The sequence below is a fragment of the Portunus trituberculatus genome, chromosome 42 (assembly GCF_017591435.1).
Source record: "Portunus trituberculatus isolate SZX2019 chromosome 42, ASM1759143v1, whole genome shotgun sequence".
Taxonomy (NCBI): domain Eukaryota; kingdom Metazoa; phylum Arthropoda; class Malacostraca; order Decapoda; family Portunidae; genus Portunus; species Portunus trituberculatus.
In genome coordinates this window covers 30,318,573-30,331,368 of record NC_059296.1, presented here as the reverse complement: position 1 = coordinate 30,331,368, position 12,796 = coordinate 30,318,573, and the positions used below count along the sequence as shown (strand labels likewise).

At 39.0% G+C, this 12,796-nt stretch overlaps 2 protein-coding genes and 1 long non-coding RNA gene across 6 annotated transcripts in view; 1 reads left to right on the top strand and 2 right to left on the bottom strand.

Moving 5' to 3' along the window:
* Positions 1–6,948, bottom strand: part of LOC123517622 — a 21,382-nt gene extending 14,434 nt beyond the window's left edge. The window contains exons 1-2 of the long non-coding RNA XR_006678512.1: positions 6,832–6,948; positions 5,620–5,765 (exon numbers count right to left, since the gene is read on the bottom strand). This is a non-coding gene — a long non-coding RNA (uncharacterized LOC123517622). The remainder of the gene's footprint in view (positions 1–5,619; positions 5,766–6,831) is intronic.
* On the top strand, positions 5,635–8,191 carry LOC123517621 (bypass of stop codon protein 1-like). Its single transcript, XM_045277903.1, has 4 exons — positions 5,635–5,754; positions 6,914–7,039; positions 7,302–7,434; positions 7,966–8,191. Exons 1-4 carry the CDS (start codon positions 5,641–5,643, stop codon positions 8,016–8,018), a joined length of 426 nt encoding a protein of 141 aa, XP_045133838.1. The 5' UTR covers positions 5,635–5,640; the 3' UTR covers positions 8,019–8,191.
* Positions 8,192–10,820: 2,629 nt separating this feature from the next.
* LOC123517418 (cytochrome P450 2L1-like) overlaps positions 10,821–12,796 on the bottom strand; it is a 12,867-nt gene continuing 10,891 nt past the window's right edge. For all 4 annotated transcript variants that reach the window (XM_045277441.1, XM_045277442.1, XM_045277443.1 and 1 more), the window contains 2 exons: positions 12,284–12,428; positions 10,821–11,610 (listed from right to left, as the gene is read on the bottom strand). In XM_045277441.1, the coding sequence (XP_045133376.1) occupies positions 11,417–11,610; positions 12,284–12,428 (339 nt within the window). In that variant the 3' untranslated portion in view covers positions 10,821–11,416. The remainder of the gene's footprint in view (positions 11,611–12,283; positions 12,429–12,796) is intronic.

The window sequence follows — 12,796 nt, the reverse complement described above, 5'->3', positions numbered from 1 at the left end:
TAAGTATGTGTGTGACTGTGTGTGTGTGTGTGTGTGTGTGTGTGTGTGTGTGTGTGTGTGTGTGTGTGTGTGTGTGTGTGATTCACCTCGGTCGTCTGCTGGTCACCCAGCCAGTCTTCCCCATTACGGAGCGAGCTCAGAGCTCATAGACCGATCTTCGGGTAGGACTGAGACCACAACACACTCCACACACTGGGAAAGCGAGGCCACAACCCCTCGAGTTACATCCCGTACCTATTTACTGCTAGGTGAACAGGGGCCACACATTAAGAGGCTTGCCCATTTACCTCGCCTCCCCGGGACTCGAACCCGGTCCTCTCGATTGTGAGTCGAGCGTGCTAACCACTACACTATGTGTGTGTGTGTGTGTGTGTGTGTGTGTGTGTGTGTGTGTGTGTGTATAAGTGTGTTTAAGTATTGTGTGTGTGTGTGTGTGTGTGTGTGTGTGTGTGTGTGTGTGTGTGTGTGTGTGTGTGTGTGCGTGCGAGCGCGAGCGTTTCTAGCCATCTCGCTCTTCGTATCACTAATGGCCATATACCTAAACGTTTCAACATATCTCGAAAACATTTTAGCAGACTCTTGTAGTAGTTACTGATAATCATACTGATGTCATTTTCATAATCTTTGAATGAATTTAACAAGGTACCTAGGAAATAATATCCTTACAAAAATTAAAAATTAAACTAATAATCTCTACAACCTTTGACCGCAATCCTTAGGAGAAAACAATGTGATTATGAATACGTTTAAAATTTCACGACTAGAGTGAAATTAGTATGAGAAGTTACAAACAAACAGGGACGAGCAAAAGTGGAATGCATCTCGACATAAAAGACAATGAATTTAAGAATACAAGCAAAGAAAGTTTCATGACTAGAGTTGAAATTGATGAGGTAAGTGGTATAACAGGCAATCAAGGACGAGTTGAGAAGGTGAAGTACAGCTTGGCATACGCTCCTCAGCTTTATCTCTCACATTTGCTCTCCGTATACTACTGTGCATAAGTTACCGGTAAGGTTCGAAAGTCAGAGTTCATAAGAGTGGGGTTGTAATGCACTGTTTTAAAGACAAGAAATACTAAACGAGAATGGTGAGACAAGATTATCTATTCATTTTCCTGTCTTACTTAATCAATGTGTGTGTGTGTGTGTGTGTGTGTGTGTGTGTGTGTGTGTGTGTGTGTGTGTGTGTGTGTGTGTGTGTGTGTCTGCTTGTGTGTGCGTGTGTTTCCTGTATCTTACTCTCACCTTGACAAAAGGAGACTATAATACTTTTCATCTGTTTGCATGTTACTTCAGACACCGAACTTAAGCAAGCTGTGAAAACCAGCGAACTTCAATCACATTACAAGTCCCCATAGATTCAACTCACACGAGAGATACTGTATACACTTTAAAAACTAGATGATCCGTAACTGACTATCACATTTGATACTGAGAGACATTCCTTTATTCTTCCTTCACTTAATATTAATAAGCAATGCATCAGCATCTGAGAGGATCTTATAACCTCTCTTCCATCCCTCCTCCCTGTCCAGTCGTGCAAGTCGCCTTTTTAAACGCATTGCCCTCCAGTGAAATTGCAGGAAAACAAAATAATGTGTCGTGATAGAAGGCTCTGAGATAAGTACAGGAGGACTTGCACCGTGTTCTTAAGGCTTTCATTGCCATATCTCGTCAGAGTGTTAACTAGCTTTAGTGGAAGCTGTAAGTGTATCTCAAGGGCATTTCTGGGAGTTCAGTGGTAGGTAAATAAAGTCGGACGAGCATACGACTTGTGGACTTAAAGAAAACAGTCCCGATGAGACAATAAAGCGTTTGATAAAGATTAAAGTTCTTGGGTTGAAGGTCGAAAACATTTGTGGGATATCAATGAGAGAGAGAGAGAGAGAGAGAGAGAGAGAGAGAGAGAGAGAGAGAGAGAGAGAGAGAGAGAGAGAGAGAGAGAGAGAGAGAGAGAGAGAGAGTTCGCTTTGTACTTTAGCTGTTATCCCTTTTAATTTCTTTATTTCCCTTCCTTCCCCGAATTATTATCTTTTTACCTGCATGTTGAGTAGCGGCCAAGCGCAAAAAAAGGTGAAAAATTAAACCTGCCGCTCTGTGTTCTCATTTTATATTTTGTTTTATTTCTCGATTTATATATTCACGTCTTCTGTTTTCACTTATTTGTATTCTTTCAGCACATGAAGGAGTTGACCAAAATAAGAAAAGGGAAGAGGGATGAAAAATACATTAAACGCCTAAATTTTCACATCCTCATTTGACATTGAATATTTTAGTTATTCAGAAGCAACCTCGTATATTGCCTGACTGATCTGCGGCTTTCTGTTCTTAGTTTGTGTTGGTTTGTATCTCATTCTGATTAAGATACAACGCACACGAATGATTGAGAGCTGAACAAGACCGTATGAACAAAAACTGGCTCACAAAACTGGTAGTAAATCAGTGTGACCAATTAAACCCTTTGTTTGTAAACCTTCTGGCTCTCACACGAACTATATTCCAAAGAGAGAGAGAGAGAGAGAGAGAGAGAGAGAGAGAGAGAGAGAGAGAGAGAGAGAGAGAGAGAGAGAGAGAGAGAGAGAGATCGCGTTTTGTTGCATGTGTTTCCAGTCGAAGATGAGGAATTTTTTGTTCAACTAACGCTATGTTCATGCTAAACACTCCTGAGAATCGCAGTAACTTCTACAATAGTCACATAATTGTCCTCGAATAATAGCTCTGAACCTTCAAAAAGACAAAAAAAAAAACAATAGATAATTCAGCTAGAAGGTGGAAAGTGCTCTTGCGATACCTTTAATTAATAGAAAGGTGGAAAGAAATTTAAAGTTTTCAGCAGCTCCCTTGTGAAGTCACCCGTTCTTGTGTAATCTCCTTTATTTCATTTCATTTTTCTGTATTCTTTTTTTTTTACCTTCGTATATTACCGAGTCTTAATGTCCCATATTCATTTTGTCTTGCCTTAAAATATCTACAACTTTTCCTATATCTTCTAAGCTCTCTCTCTCTCTCTCTCTCTCTCTCTCTCTCTCTCTCGAGCAAGAATATGATAGCACACGGGAAGAAGGCGAAGAGCAAGGGAACAACGCGATCTAGGTATAAAGAGAGTGATCCTTTACTTTTCTGTTTACTTTATCGTCATCTCTGTGGTCTCAGCCGATGCCTTGGTGAAATAGAAAGGGGATACAGATATACCAATGATAAACAAAACACTGAGAAGACAGGCCTGAAATAAAATCAAAGAATATATGGATCTCTTTTTCTTTTTTGCATCTCTTTTTCCGTGTCACTTTTATGGTCTCAGCTCAAGTGTAAGAATGAAAAAGCACGTAGAGGACATATATAAACTGGAGTACAGAGTTGGCGTGGTAATGTCGCTAATGGTTTATTGAAGTCCCCCATCCACAGCCTCCTTGACCCACTTCACGCCTTGTATAGAAAGGTTGGCTGGTGAAGCGAGGCGACACCCACTGGCAAAGAAAATACGACACACTGATACAGATTTTTCCTTCCTTCACGCCTTCCTTCTTTGCTCTCGAGTTTCCGCGTTTGCCGCAGTGTGAACGAAATATGTTCTTTTATTTATGGAGTCGTAACTTTTAAAAGGATTTTCTTGGTGTCCTTGTGAGTTTTTTTTTTTATCTTAAATCTTTTTTCATACCTTTGTCAATAGCTCTCTGTCTGTCTGTCTGTTCGTCTGTTCATCAGTGTTTCTCTTTTTCTTTGTGTACCATTTTACTGGCTTTCTTCCTTTCTGTCTATCTATCAATTTAAAAAAATCTTTTCATGTCTTACTATTTTTGTTTATTCGTCCATCTTTTTGACTGTCTGTTTGTCAATGTTTTCCTTCGCACAAGAACAAATCAATCGTCTATGATTTTTCATTTGCGTGTTTTAATATCTATTTTTTCACTCATTAAATTTGTGATCCATATTAGTCTCAGATAGTAATGAGAACGGAGAGCGCGCACGCGCGCGCGTGCGCATATGTGTGTGTGTGTGTGTGTGTGTGTTGCGTACCAATGGACTCAAGCACCAACAAGAGTGACAAGGACGTGACAATTCAGATTCCGTGAGCGGAACAAGAGTAATGCGGAAATGCGCGTAACGAGGCGAACCAAAGCTGGGAAATAGACGAAAAGGAAAGTTTTGTACGTGATCTACGAGAGTGTAGTAGGGAAGGGGAGGAGGAAAGGAGGGGGAGGTAAGTTTTCGATGGTTTAGTCCTTATATATAGCGAGGGTGGCTGAGAACCGTCATGCATTCTCCTGGAAGTGAGATACACCTCGCAAGAAGTAAGTCTCCACTCCTCGGTAAAGAAAATTCTTCAGTTACAAAGAACTTAAGTGAACCACTAGACTATTCTCACGTAGTTGATCACGTCGTTGATCACGTAGTTGGTCACGTAGTTGGTCCTGGTTAGACACAGTAACATTAATTTAACAAATTAAGAGTGCATAAAAAATACGGAAAGGTGGAAGAAGGTATTAGACATGCATTTGGTAGTTCCGGCGTAAAACTATACTTATTTATGTATTTTCATCTATCGTCTACATCCATATTTGAGTTCAATTTCCTAAAGCTTCCTACTGACATAGAACAAACAAGCCAATCACCCAATAACATAAGTTTAAAGTGAGTCTTTAAAACCACAGTTAATCATTATTCTGTCAAGTTTTAACGCTAAAAGTTTCATGTTCGTTAAGTTTTTCAACAGGACAATCGAATATGTATTGTTCTTATTAGCTAATCTCTCAGCATTCCGACTACACGATATTCAAATTTTCACCATTTTCTCTTCATCCCTTCAGTTTTCTATAAATATGAGACCTAATAACTGTTGTTCCTAATCCTCCTTTCGGTTTTCCAACAAAATGAAGCTTAACGTTAGACAATTTCTTTACCTTCCCAAGTTTTGTAATTTACTTGTCTTTCATGCAACTTTCAACACCACACAATCTAAACATGTCATTTCCTTCTCTTCAGAAATTAACAACACAATGGTATATTAGGTAATTCATTATCTCCATCTCACTTTTCTTGAGTGTTTTGTTCCACTTCCACAATTTACTACCTTCATCTAGCTGTAGGTACATAATAAAAAGATCACATTCGTATTCTTTACAATATTGACACGAAAACGTAATTTATGTTTGCTGTTTTGTCTTGTCTTTAGGATTTCCACACATCACAAGACTCAAACGCTGCCAGAATGATCTCAATCGTCTTTCTATAACGACATCAAAAGACCTAGAGCTTTATCACAAATAACTAAACAAATAATGAAAACCTGCAGTTGTTATCCAGAAGTAATAAGTATTGTTTGATATTTGAAATGGCTTAACAGTTAACTAATGAACTTTCCTCTGTTTTCTTGAGCAGGACCGTGAGATTCCAAAACACTCTGTGCTCTCGTAAGGTCTGTTTTCGAAGATTACCGAAATGACCGTCGGATTCTCATTTTTCTTCCTTTTTTTTCCCACCAGTGATTCAGATTCCTTGTTAAACTTTCCACAGAATAATGGAACCACCTTTGAAAACTTCTAAGTAATCTTCACCAGAGTCTGTGCATTAAACACACTCAAACTTCGACTCAAGCCATTATAAATCAAACACATACTTGATTACGATGTTTTCCAGAATGAAGGTCTCCGCAGTCTGCACGACTGGCCTGCTGTGGGTGTGTCTGGTGGGGCTGAGTGTGTCCACGCCTTACGGGGGATGGAAGTCTCAGCCAAGCTACTCCAGCAACACGGCAAGTACAACCTACACGTGGATAAGGAGGAGTGAGGAGGTGAAAGAATGACGTCAGAAGAATCTTAGCTTTAACACACACACACACACACACACACACACACACACACACGAAAAAAAATCTATCTATCTATCTATCTATCTATCTATCTATTTATCTATCTATCTATCTATATATATATATCTATCTATCTATCTATCTATCTTTGTATATATATATATATATATATATATATATATATATATATATATATATATATATATATATATATATATATATATATATATATATATATATGAACAAATAAAACAAAAATATGAGTATTATTAAGTACATAATCATATTGAAATCAACTGAAAGGAAACTAATAAATAGGTTTTAGCTAGAGAAGGAAATAGGGAGAAAGAACACAAGAAAATAAAGGGTGCTGCAAGACACACAAGGCTTATATACACACGACACACAAGGCCTATACATACACGCCACACAAGAAGCCTATATACACGTGAAATTTCCTGTACAAATCATGTGTGCCTGCCTCCCTCCACTTGTTGTATTCTAGCTAGTCATGCTGTCTGACTGACTGGATGTCTGGTTAACTTCTGGTTAGATCTCAATTAAGCTATCCAACTGGCGATCTAATTGGTTCTGCAAGTTAGCTAATTTCCAAGCTAATACAAAACGCAAGTTAAGTGTGGATGTCACCATAGAACAGCCAGCGAGTTGATTCGTTTTAACATGGAACAATGAAATGAACAGGAAGTGAAAGAATGAACTGCACCATCACCTCGTCACCTTGTCACATGCCGCGGGCGTGAAAGGTGAATGATATGGCATGGGCGTAGCTCTCCTTGGCATTTACTCAGACATAATGAATTGGCACCCCAAACCCAATACATACACTGGACATCAGCTTAACTCTCGCTGCATTGACCAAGAGTCTGATTACGATTCACCAGCAAGCACACCAACCAGCTAGAGTCGTCCTGCCCTCCATGCAAGTCTTTTACATTCCCCCTTTCATGTTCACTGTAGCCTTGTAAATGTTTCAGAGTAAGATCCTTTTCTTATCATTACCAAGCACTTCCCGGCAACAGGTTTTGCTGCTCACAGTCTCCGCTGGTGATTCAGCCTTGCTCACGGCTCTCTTCTTTTTCAGGGGTGCGCCACCAAGGTGCACCACTTCACTAAGATCTTGGCCAGTACCGTGACGGAGACCTCCACTTCCACCTCCACCGTCACTAGCGCCACCGCCACTTCCACCTCCACCGAGACTGTGACGCTGGTATGCGGGGAGCAAAAGAAAATGATTTATTATTTATTCATTTATTATTCATTTACTTTATATAATTTCATCCTGATCTCTCTATTTACTTGTTTGTTCGAGAGAGACAGACAGAGAGAGAGAGAGAGAGAGAGAGAGAGAGAGAGAGAGAGAGAGAGAGAGAGAGAGAGAGAGAGAGAGAGAGAGAGAGAGAGAGAGAGAGAGAGAGTTTTACATTGGTAATCTTTTAATGCCACTTTCAATTGTCTATTGTCATTTTCAGCTGAGTACAACAACATCTACCACCACAACAACCTCCGTGTCTACCACCACCTCCACTTCCACCTCCACCTCCACCACCACCACCACCAGCACCGGCACCACCACTGTCACCGTGTTATCCCCGTGCAGCATCGGTACGTCCACCTTCACAGGATGATCCTCCTTCATGCTGGCCACCTAACCCTGCTATGCTTTCACCTTGCCTCCCTTGCTGTCTGGACCACTGTCAGTTCCTACCTCTCTTCTGATGCTTCTATTCCTTCTTCCTTCTCAGTGACACTCCTTTCAGCTTTCAACCATTTCCGATAAATTTCTGGTTGCGGTTGTGGGAAGTCAAGGTTTAATCGCATACTTTGGAGATCTAAAGTTCTGACGCCGTGCATCTGGTAAGCTCTTGGAATACTTATAACTAGTGATGACATTTACAAGCAGTATTTATTTATTTGCATTAAAGTTTTATTTGACTACATTGATTAATATTTGTAGTGGTATGTACTATTTTTGCCTGTATATGTTCTTGCCTGTGACAAGTATACTAAAAACTACTGCATGCACATGTCAATGATGACAGGTTGACTGCCAGAGTGTGATGATGGAGCCTTCAGTTCCTGTAACCTCACCGCGAGTGTCTGTCCTTATAACTTCTTTTCTCTTGTGCCGGACAGACGTGCGCAACAAAGACTCATCGTCCAAGTACAAGGGCTGGGCCTGGTCCTGAGCGAGAGCGGCCACGCAGACCTCACAGCTCGATTACATTCCATGTCTACGGTAACCTTATGATTAGTATCGCCGAGGTACATGTGCACCATTTCAAATTGTAGTTATATTTATATGAATTCGAATTAAGATTCTATTTATGAGTTGTTCTTTTAAACGGTAAATGTAGCAATAAAGCAATGTATCATATTACATAATTTCTTTTCCTTTTGTAATGACTGGTATATCAACTTGGAAAGGAGAGGTAATAATAATCATAATAATGATGATAATTCTGACATCCGCCGGCTTCTGTGCTAATCTTGATGTTGTAATTGACGGCTCATCTTTGCATTCTGGCAAGTGCTTGTGACTATCATTTCTTGCTTTCCATGCCTTAGAAACAATTAACCTATAAACAAAAAAGTGCAAACAATGAAGACGTTTAAACCAGAAGACGCATTCATGTTTACCTCCTTATAAACACTTGGTATGCAATACAACTTAAACGTATGCTTACACATCGGTGAGAGACTTTACGAGCCAGCTTACGTCGCCGGCTTTGTATTTTATACAATATATGATCTAATATGCTATAATGAGATATTATTAATTGACTAAAGCCAAATGGATGCCGGCATGGCACCGACAACTGTCTGGATAAGTATTACGCTATTGTATGCGTACTATGAATGAGTTAAGGCTCGAGTCCTCAACTCGTTTTCTCTGAACACCATATGATAGAATGCAAGGGGAGACTTTTTTTTTTCTCTACGGTTAGGTCATGCAGTAGCCTCTTTGAAATATTAGTACCACCTACTAGTTCTTATTTCCTATGACATTAATTCAATTTGATGCAGACGCATTCAGCAATTGAATGTGTCTGTCAAAACTGAGACGACTTTTAAGCCCAGCAACATTGAAGTATTTACTGGTGGCTGAGAATGACGGGTGACTGTTCAGACATCTACACACAGCACAGTGCATTACTGAAAGTCTTTATGTAATACTTTTAGTTCATCCGGTCCGAGCTCCATGTATCTCTGACAGGGAGTGACAGGGTTAACGTGGCTCTGGCAGCAACGTTTGGTGTAGGAAAGGAGCGTTAATTTGGTCGTGGGCTCGATTTCATGCATTTCATGCCTATACAGAGCGGACGTGGATGAGGATGGAGAGGGTCTTCTTCCAACTGGTGTACCTACAAGCTGCACCTTGACCTCATACAGGCACCTCAATGTGCTGGTATGCGAGACTTTTGAATTTCCCGCAACACGTTTCTTCCCGATATAGTGATTGAATAGAAATTAATCCTTGTCAGTGTAGAAGAATGAACCACAGTGTAATCATTACCAGTGGTTCCGCGCGCAGGTTGCTGATAGTGACAATGATCCAAGTGATGACATCTCCAGGTTCCGGATGGCATTTTAGCAATAACTCGCGTAGAACATGAACCTGAATTGGAGTGTCTTAGAAAACGGTGCTCTTTTAACGGTAACTGGCGTGCAATGTGAACTTTTCTTTGTTACTATACTGAAAGAGTTATTCTCTCTCTCTCTCTCTCTACATATATATATATATATATATATATATATATATATATATATATATATATATATATATATATATATATATATATATATATATATATATATATATATATATATATATATATATATATATATATATATATATATATATATATATATATATATATATATATATATCACTGCTGGTCATTATTGTTTGTTTGTTTGTTTGTGTATGTGTGATTAACATCTCATAAATTTGCATCTGTTACTACTGCTTTCATTGTGTCTCTGGGTGTGTGTAGCTACATTATAATAAAAAAAAATAATAATAAGATATGATTTCAAAGGCATATAATTCATTAGAGCAATGACACAAGTGTTACTCTTCCTTTGTTGAAAATACTTTCTACAAAACACACACACACACACACACACACACACTAAAGCGCTGAGTACTATACTTTAAAAAGGCAAGTTAAGAAAGAAATTAGGTGAGAAAAAAGGAACTTTGCGCAAAGAACAACCAGGATTGGGATGGTAGCTATAATCACTCAGTTATGGATGGGGACGGCTTTGCTTGGGCCAACTAGCCCTCCCTCTACAGTTGCCTAACTCTACAGTATATGTACTACATAGGTGTGAAGAAGAGAAAATCCACAGGAATGAAATGAAAATTATGGTACGAAGTATTCATTAAATTTTATTAGTTGGAAATGTGGATTATATAACTTCTGTATGATTCCAGTCATTAAGAGCATCACCACTATTCTGAACACAAACGCCTTTCACCATTCACTATACATGATTTAACAACTTCAGAATCATTATGTCCACAAAACTATACAGCACAGTTATTATTATTATTATTATTATTATTATTATTATTATCATTATTATTATTATTATTAATATTATTATTATTATTGTTATTATTATTATTATTATCATTATTATTATTATCACTATTATTGTTATTACTATTATTATTATTATTATTGTTGTTATCATTATTATTATTTTTGTTAATAATAATAGTGTTGGTGGTGATATATATACACACACACACGTACACACACACACACACACACATCGCCACCAGGGAAAGAGACTAGATTCTTTTGATTTTTAAAAATTTCATAAGCATTTGGTTTGATAACACATCCTTGGGTTGGTCACACACACACACACACACACACACACACACACACACACACACACACACACACACACAGAGAGAGAGAGAGAGAGAGAGAGAGAGAGAGAGAGAGAGAGAGAGAGAGAGAGAGAGAGAGAGAGAGAGAGAGAGAGAGAGAGAGAGAGAGAGAGAGAGAGAGAGAGAGAGAGAGAGAGAGAGAGAGAGAGAGAGAGAGGGAAGAATATGCCGATTCACGAGGGTATTTTTAAAGGATGTGCCTGGTTCGTGCTTAAATAAAATACTAAAAACCAGTCCTTTGCTTTCAGCACTTTGCTCTTCTTCAGCGAAAACAACTTTGTGTTGATCACTGAAAACCATCTCACATCGACGACGAAAAATTAAACACACATGCTGAATAAGATGCATACCTATGACAACATTCTACATAATACTACTTATCTCGTCTATTTTGTACAATTTTCTAGCATGTGCATCTATTCTTTACTAAGAAGAAAAAAACAAAAACATTGAGGACCTTCTAAAATCAGGAGTGCATTGCAACACAGTTATTGGAATTCTTTGTCTGTAGTTACTCTAATCTTGACAGAATTATTTCAAACAAAGGTGGTTTTCAATATATTACGAAATTACGAAATTATTATGATGAATTGATTGATTACGAAATTGGTGGCAGAGCAGAGGTACAGAGGCGCCTCCTACTCGAGCCCCTAAGAGAGTGCACAGGAGTGCCCTCAATCAGCTCTCATTCATCCTTGGCGTGATGACAATGTTTTGGTCGATGGACATGCGTATTGTAGGCAATCTAGAGTTTTCCTTGAGGTTCACCTCGCAACCCTCTGGGGCAGAAAAGGTGAAGTTCTGAAACAGAGCGGAAGAGAAGAGGAACAGCTCCATCCTGGCCAGAGATTCACCCAGGCAGCTCCTGCGTCCTGAGGAAAGAGGTGTGATGTAACACAAATACAACGGGGTTATGGAAATCTTTGTAGTAATGATTTTTTTTTTAACGTACACTGATTCAAGGATCTTATCAACAATGATTCTGAGTTCATCTCAGACTTCTGCTTAGACTTGTGCTTTCTAAGAGTTGTTAAGACCTTGCCTGAGGCGAACTCGTAAGTGCCAGTATGAAAGGGTGAAATAGCAAAACAGTAAAATTATGTTTCTCAAGTTTGAGTTCATAGTACAATTTTCTTACATTTTATGAATCAAATAACAAGAACTAATACTTTATCGTAGATTTCATAAGGATACGATTGTATAAATTTGTGCATATTAATTAGAAGGCTGATTAAATCCCACACAAGATGATTTTACATAAACTCTCAGCATAATCTGGGAAGTTAGGAATCTTTGTTAAGGCAGCCCAGAGGAAGACTTAAGTAAATTCTGCCTCTATGTGAGTCTTAATTTGAATTTATGTTGTTTGCCTGCCAGGTCACATACATTTACGGAGGTAATAGATAAAGGAGATGTATATGGGGAATGATCCTGCATCTACTGCCATGCAATCTGGCTAAAGGTTCACTTGTCCGTCATGACGTGACCAGCAATACGTCACCAGTGCCACATGTGTTGCAGCACACACTGGAACTATAAACACACCTGTGCCGAAGGGCAGGAAACCTTCTTTATGGGACGCAAAGTTGCCCTGCTCGTCCAGGAAGTGCTCCAGTCTGAACTGGTCAGGATGTTCCCAGTACTGAGGGTCGTGGTGGCAACAGATGGCCGCCGCGAACACAAAGCTTCCCTGCGTTGGTTTTGCAAAGGAATAATCATTTGAGTAACACGAGAAAAAGAATAAATCGATAAATGTTTCTTCAATTTCATTGAAATCTGATGAATTAATTGATTTTATTAATACTAAGGGTTACATTTCACGTAAAATAGATAGTTATCCATTGTGACATGTGTAAGCATCGACAGTTATTCTTTGTTGATTTAGTCAGAGATTTCCTAGTTTTCCGCTCGATGAACTGTCACCACATAGCACAACAGCACCACCATCCTGACCATGTGGTGTTGGTGCAGATACAGCTGTTAAGTCTTCGTCCACTCTATGTTAGCTGGTGGAATTTTCCAAATTGAAGAATGTTGGTTGCCATGGTTGTGGGTGAG

Bases quoted from the DNA above. Each gene is read 5' to 3' on its own strand.
- LOC123517621 (XM_045277903.1), top strand. From the start codon at position 5,641: ATGAAGGTCTCCGCAGTCTGCACGACTGGCCTGCTGTGGGTGTGTCTG. The intron at 7,040-7,301 runs GTATGCGGGGAG...TGTCATTTTCAG, and splicing joins CCACCGAGACTGTGACGCTG to CTGAGTACAACAACATCTAC. The intron at 7,435-7,965 runs GTACGTCCACCT...TGTGCCGGACAG, and splicing joins GTTATCCCCGTGCAGCATCG to ACGTGCGCAACAAAGACTCA.